General features: G+C 30.7%; 1 protein-coding gene across 1 annotated transcript in view; it reads right to left on the reverse strand.

The window, feature by feature from the left end:
- LOC122272152 (uncharacterized) overlaps positions 1-5,477 on the reverse strand; it is a 33,088-nt gene extending 27,611 nt beyond the window's left edge. Inside the window, exons 1-2 of the mRNA XM_071181751.1 lie at positions 5,206-5,477; positions 1,150-1,238 (exon numbers count right to left, since the gene is read on the reverse strand). Of these exons, the coding sequence (XP_071037852.1) occupies positions 1,150-1,238; positions 5,206-5,477 (361 nt within the window). The remainder of the gene's footprint in view (positions 1-1,149; positions 1,239-5,205) is intronic.
- Positions 5,478-7,007: the final 1,530 nt, after the last annotated feature.

Consider the following 7,007-nt stretch of genomic DNA (forward strand, 5'->3'; position numbering starts at 1 on the left):
CCTTGGATCGAAAAGGCACATTCGTAGACAAGTTGAAAAGTGTTAACTATGATCAAAGTCCCCACGCGAGCTATCAATACCTGATGAACTCAAATTTTTTGAGTCTTGCGTATCGAAATTTCGTATTGTATACAGCAATATAGTAGAAAACTGTGTACCTGAATATCTAACAGAGTTCCATTTTCGCACCATCTTTCGTTGAAACATCGACACCAGAATTTACCACCTAATGTTGGACATCTTGACTCGAATCTAGGGTCCGCACAAATTCGACTTCTGTATATTCTGAGTAAATAAACGCAAAATAGAAATTGTTAAAGTTACTTAAAATTCGTATGGTGCACCAAAAATATCTTTATCATTGCAAGATCTCAAACATCCAAAAAAAATGTTCGAAGCAGTGACAAACAGGGAAAGAGGCAACAAACATTGACTAATGTCACAGAAAAAAATTTCATGGATTAATTGAGAGTAAAGGGAGTACTTAAGCAATGGTGAAAACCCAATTTAAAGAACTTGAAGAATGTTACGGATATAAAAAAAGAAAATTAGGAGCAATAGCCGTCAGAAACTACAATGGTTGAACAAATTGGGTGCTGAATTATGGCAAACTGAAATTTTAGATTGTCCGCGACTAACAATTGTTGACAATCTTAGTTTGAGTTCGTTTACAGTTTTTTTACCAGGCATTTTCACGTCCTTGATCTTCACATTCAATTATTTTTTGGAAAACATTTCTCAACTTAAATTCAATACAATCAGCTCTATTGAATAGGGTATGGTTTTATTCATTTCAGTGTGTAAAAATGGATAAGAAACCACGCTCATTTAAAAAAAAAAAATGCAGATCGCAATGTTTAAGCTTCTCATTGCTCTTTCTCCTAAGTTAAAAATCCGATACCAGAGGTCGCTTAAGTTTTTTAAAAAACTAAAAGTACAGTATATTATGAAAGAACTTCATTAGCTCTCAAAAATTCCGATGAAAAATGTCGACGTTCTTCACGCCTTCGAAACAGGCACTAGTTATCGTGACAAAACAACACGTGAATGATTAGAAAAAAGGCCTAATTAGCCATGGTTGTTTCACCGTGCTCAAACATCCAGTTTTTCATCATCGTGGCTCCTGTTCTCTCATTGTCGTTTTCATACGAGTTTCAGATGTGTATAGCCGCAATAAATCGTGGCTTACACCAGCGGCTCTTAACCTATGGGTCGCGAAGCATATTTCTTGGGTCGCGCTGAGACGAACCAAAAAAGTTAGTAATACACCAAATAATAAGTAATACCAACACCTCCTAGAAGAAGTCATTGTGGTTTACTCAGCCTAGGCTTAATGAGGTACCTGGGTAACTCTATACCCTTAATCCTCGTTCGTTCATAATAATTAAAAAAGGCACATGACTCAAAATTAGTTTAGCATATCAAGGTGCAAAACTAATATAAGAATAAAAGATACTTAGTAGTTAATGTTTAAAATAAAAGAGAAAATAAAAAAGTAAAAACGAATTAACATAAAGGAAGAGGTAGAAAAATAGTTCCACAGAAGTGGCGCTGTTTAAGTCAAGGAATAAGCTAAAATGTCAATTATTTTCAAAAAGTTATAAATATATTTGAATTTGGTCAATAAAAATTATTAAAAACACTTGATTATTAATTAAATTTTCCTTGGATCGGAAAGTACTTTTGTTTATCTTACTTAAATATTAAAAAAATGAATAAAAAATTTGTAAGTTAAAAAAAATCATCATCGTAGGATTGAAGATTTTTTAAAAATACGATCTAAAATAAAACAATGAAAAAATTTTGACTTTTTTTTGGGTCGCGGCTTAAAAAGGTTAAGAACCACTGAGCTAGATAATGGGGCAGATGATGAAAATAATGAAAGATCTAGGAAGAAAAGTGAAACGGATTTTTTTCTAAATGGCGTAATTCGAAGCTTTTTCTAAAATGCAAGAAATTTGCGAATTTTGAAATTGATTTATAGAATGCGCGAATTTCACGCGGTAATCATTTTTTAATGCGAAAAAAAAAAAATATTCGAGATTCTCGCGTTCTCGCGCTGTAGTGAAAACACTAAATTGCATGTTTTTACGATAAAAAAATGGAGCAGATGCAGAAAAATAGATAAGAAAATAAATCTTGATATAAATAGATAACTAGGATATACAAACTGTTTAGAATAACGCTTTATATAAACTAATTAAATTGTAACCAAGTTTAATTTCGAGGAAGAATTTTAAATTTGCGATTAAATTAGCGAAAATATCAAGAGTGTCAATATATATATNATGAGGTACCTGGGTAACTCTATACCCTTAATCCTCGTTCATAATAATTAAAAAAGGCACATGACTCAAAATTAGTTTAGCATATCAAGGTGCAAAACTAATATAAGAATAAAAGATACTTAGTAGTTAATGTTTAAAATAAAAAATAAAATAAAAAAGTAAAAAAGAATTAACATAAGGGCCCTCTCTAAGAGGTAGAAAAATAGTTCCACAGAAGTGGCGCTGTTTAAGTCAAGGAATAAGTTAAAATGTCAATTATTTTCAAAAAGTTATAAATATATTTTAATTTGGTCAATAAAAATTATTAAAAACACTTGATTATTAATTAAATTTTCCTTGGATCGAAAAGTACTTTTGTTTATCTTAATTATTAAAAAAATAAATAAAAAATTTGTAAGTTATAAAAAATCATCATCGTAGGATTGAAGATTTTTTAAAAATACGATCTAAAATAAAGCAATGAAAAAAATTTTGACTCTTTTTTGGGTCGCGACATGAACATATTTCTCAAATTTGGGTCGCGGCTTAAAAGGGTTAAGAACCACTGGCTGACACCACCGATGCGAAAATGAAGACTGTGAGTTCGATCCGGTATGTACAACGCAGGAAGTGGCGGTAGAAGTCCGTATGTTGGCTATAGTGTGAAAGTTTGTAGAAAGATGTACCAGCTCAGGCGCTGCCCACGTCGTCTGACAAGATTCAAAATTACGTGGCATGCTTACAGCATAAGTCTGAAAAGATTAAAAGATAGAGCCCTAAAAATGATTCAAAAGTCACAGCTATGATTGGGTGATATGTGTGCACTGGCTGCCAAATTTCCTGATCTCTTTTATTACTAAAGTAAAAACAAAATGCATTTACTAATATTTTTATTTTGATTTAACAAAGTTGGTTTATAATGATTTTGACAACTACTATCTGTAAAAAAAATTGCATAAATACATAAAAGTCCATATTTTTAAGAATATATTTTGCAATGCATAGCTCTTGTTAAAAACTATAATTTCAGTTTTTATATAAACACTATAAAGCATATGCATATGCACGTAAAAATTAATAGAAAAAAAATTTAACTGCTGCCTTAAAAACAAATATATACTACTGGTATTATGGTAATTGGTGCAGTTTTAATAAGAAGTCTGCAACGGGTCCCTGTAGTTTCAGAAAATATTTTCCAGCAGCAAAAAAAAGGTATATTAATACTTTAGAATTAGAACTTTTCCCAACTACTTAGAAATGTTTTATACAGTAAAAAAAAAGGTCCAATAAAGAAATGGTTCTGTCCTTATCAAGGTCTTATAATTCTATTTGCTTTTAAAATTTCGATTTTATCCAGTTGCCACTAATAAATGTACTTCGCACAAAACTCAAATGTTGAATGTTTATGCAATAAGTGCCAAACATGCTGATATAGGTATTATATTGATACATTTGGTGATTATTAAAACTGAGCCAATACTATGCAGTTATAATACCAATATTCGAGAAATAACTGTCTTGTTGGGATATTTTGAAAGGGATATGTACCGGAAAAAATTACTTGATAATGGTATTGTTTAACTATTATGAGTTGGCCGCAAGCAATATCATCACGACAAGTTATGCTAAACGTAGGAAATCTCTATTCTGATATGATATTCTGCACAAAAAAAGTGTTTTGCTTAATAGAATAACGTAAGGCCATAGACAAAGGCAACAAAAATAATAATAAATAAATAAAAAAAGACTAAAATTATTTTAGCTTTATCAATTGAAGAGCTTAATTGAAAAGCCAGATAACTGACATTTTTAGAGAGGCTATTATCAAGGCAAAAAAAAAAATGGTGTCCAAACTATTTTATGACCAATTTATTAGATTGTAGATCTAATAATTCTTTTTTCTTATTTTATTTACCACAACTTTATTTTAAAATCAAAATCATGCAAGTATACTGAAAACTAATGTAGATTTTTTATGTTAAGATTAAAGTGAAAGCAAACAATAAGCTTTTACAATAAAGAAGCCCATATTGATACGACCACTTTATGTTATTGTCACTGATTCATAAAAGTCCCTAAAATGTCACTTGCCTGGTCTTCCACCAAGCTCTTCCATTGTGTTTTTTTCATGATTTGGTAGCATTGTTCAACACTAATTAATTGATTTTTTTTAATTCTCCTCGATCTTGTTCTCAATAAAAAATAAATCTGTATAGTGCATGTTACAGCATAATCAAATATTTCCATACTGCTGCTTTTTAACCTGTATCAACTACAATTGGCAAAGTGATGGCCTCTGCTTGATATTATTTGTTTTTGTACAGTTTGGAACTTGTTGATAATGTTTATCCCAATTATTTACAGGATTAAACAAAAAAAAATTATACAGCAAGTGAAAATTCAGTACTAAAACAATTGTTTTAATTTAATTTTAAATTTAATGTGACTAAAGAAGTAAATCCAGCCAGTGCATAACGCTGATCATATTACAGCAATTATGAGTAAATTGCAGGCAGGTTGTTGGTCTCGAAATTCATTTTACGAAAAGATTCCAATTGTTTATTAACGTGATTCCTTTGTTGTTTTATGGATAGAGTCCGTTATTTTAAAAGGGATTTTATACATCTATTGTGATATTTTATTGTGACTATTGTGACGAATGGTGTCCATTCTTTTATGAGAGAACTTTTAGGTTACAATTGTTATTTTATAGTCAGTGCTGCGTATTTTACAGTCTGATCCAATAGTTTCTACATCGTAAAATTACGGGTAATTCGTAAGTTAAGTTCTAAATATTTTTTACGTATTTTGCCATGAATATTTGCTGCCAGTCATTATCCGTAAATTTACGTGTATTTTTTAAGTGCTTCCTTTTTAATTAACATGCTTTTTTATTCACAGAAATAGTTAAATATTTTAATGTTCTAAAATACATTACCCATTGAGATTGCACAGGGTGATAGAAGGCAGTTCTGTTTCTTTTGTTGTTTGCACACTAACATCCGTTATCGTCTTGTACTGCCAATAAAGATCCATGAAATCTGAAGATTGGTATAAGAATCCCAATACACAAGCGGCGAGTACTAAAGCCCGGATGAGTTTTTTTGGAGTGCTGGTTGCGTCAACAATTTGTGGAACACCAGTAACGATTGAATTCCGCAATACATTTAATGCATAGTTACCAAAATGTTCTTCTCGTATTATCACCATTCCTGACGGATATCAATACCTGTAAGTGACAAAATTTAAACTTTTGAATGATTAATGCTTATTGATATGTCTCGTAAAATTGTAAGATTTGAATGGAGAAAAATACAATCAGTAGAAAAACTAAGACTTTCAAAATTGAATTTGATTTTTTACAAAATAATAATATGTTAAACTGGGAAAAGTTTGATTGAGGCATATTTCGAGTAATAATTACATGTTAATTGAACAACACAAAATAATGATTTAAAAGATGTGACGCAATTCATGCGTATTGTCAACTAGGATTACTTCAGCTAGTTTTTTAAACTTTTAATAAATATTCCTCTCACTTCTCTATCCGTTAGAGAGAGAAAACAATTTCTAGACTTAGTTCCAGGATGAAAAAAAATTATATATAAAGTTTAAATGTATTTTCGTTATTTTCTCTGTTGGTAAAAATTCAAAATCATGCACTGTAAGAAAATCTTGTAAAATTTAATGCTTTAAACTGGCAGCATTGTTGGTTGTGAAAAGAAAAACCGTAAAATTTACGAAGTAAATCCGTACCATCAAGGATCTTTTTACCATACAACAACAAGCTTTTTCTTTCAAAAAAAAAAATCTGTAATCGGACTTATTTTTCACCGTTATTAAATACACAAGCGGAAAATATATATTTACGATAATCTATATTTACGATAATACGAAAATATATATTTACGATATTACGGATATAATAAATATTTTCAGCAAAAATAAATCTTTTCTCTCAACCGCATTTTACCATATGGGAGCAAGTTTTCTCTATTAAATTTACGAAGTAAATCTGCACCCGTTCCAGATGCGAATATTTGAAGAATATTTTATGAATTTGCATCGATTATTCATTACTGGGATTCGAACCTGGATGACGTCATTGGGAAATGCGTGCTCTGTCCCATGAGCCACTGCGGCTCAAGTGTTTTATTATGATGAAATTATAATCGCTTTCACAATACCGTCAAACCGCAGCTTTATTTATACAATGTTCAAAACCATAAAGTAATTGCTAAAAAGTAAAGACCAGTATGGAAAATAATCGCATAAATGATTGCAGTAAAGGTAAAGATATATTACGGAAAGCAAAACTGAATGGCAAAAGCTAGACTTTCAACTGATGGTTTTACCCTTTTTTGATTGGAGTGAAGACGGAGAAAATTCGTTTTGTCATCAAAACAGCTTAAACCGTTAAAATTCCGAGTTAAAACCATTAAAAGTTTTCACCACAACCAGCTTTATATATATATATATATATATACAGTATATCAGTAACAATTTCTCCATTTTAATGCCATTATACTCACTTAAAAAATACTTAAAAGTCCTCCTCGAAACCAAATTTCTCCCAATGCTAGATCCAGGAGTTGCTTTGTCTTCTAGGTTGAGCTCTAAATTTCAAATTAGGAAATTGAAGATTGGAAGCCGTAAACGGCTACCAATCTTCGGATCGGCTGTTCGCCAACTGCTATAAAGTAAAAAAAACAAGCAATGATCCGTGGTGGCTCAGGGAAT

The sequence above is a fragment of the Parasteatoda tepidariorum genome, chromosome 6 (assembly GCF_043381705.1).
Source record: "Parasteatoda tepidariorum isolate YZ-2023 chromosome 6, CAS_Ptep_4.0, whole genome shotgun sequence".
In the NCBI taxonomy this organism is placed as follows: domain Eukaryota; kingdom Metazoa; phylum Arthropoda; class Arachnida; order Araneae; family Theridiidae; genus Parasteatoda; species Parasteatoda tepidariorum.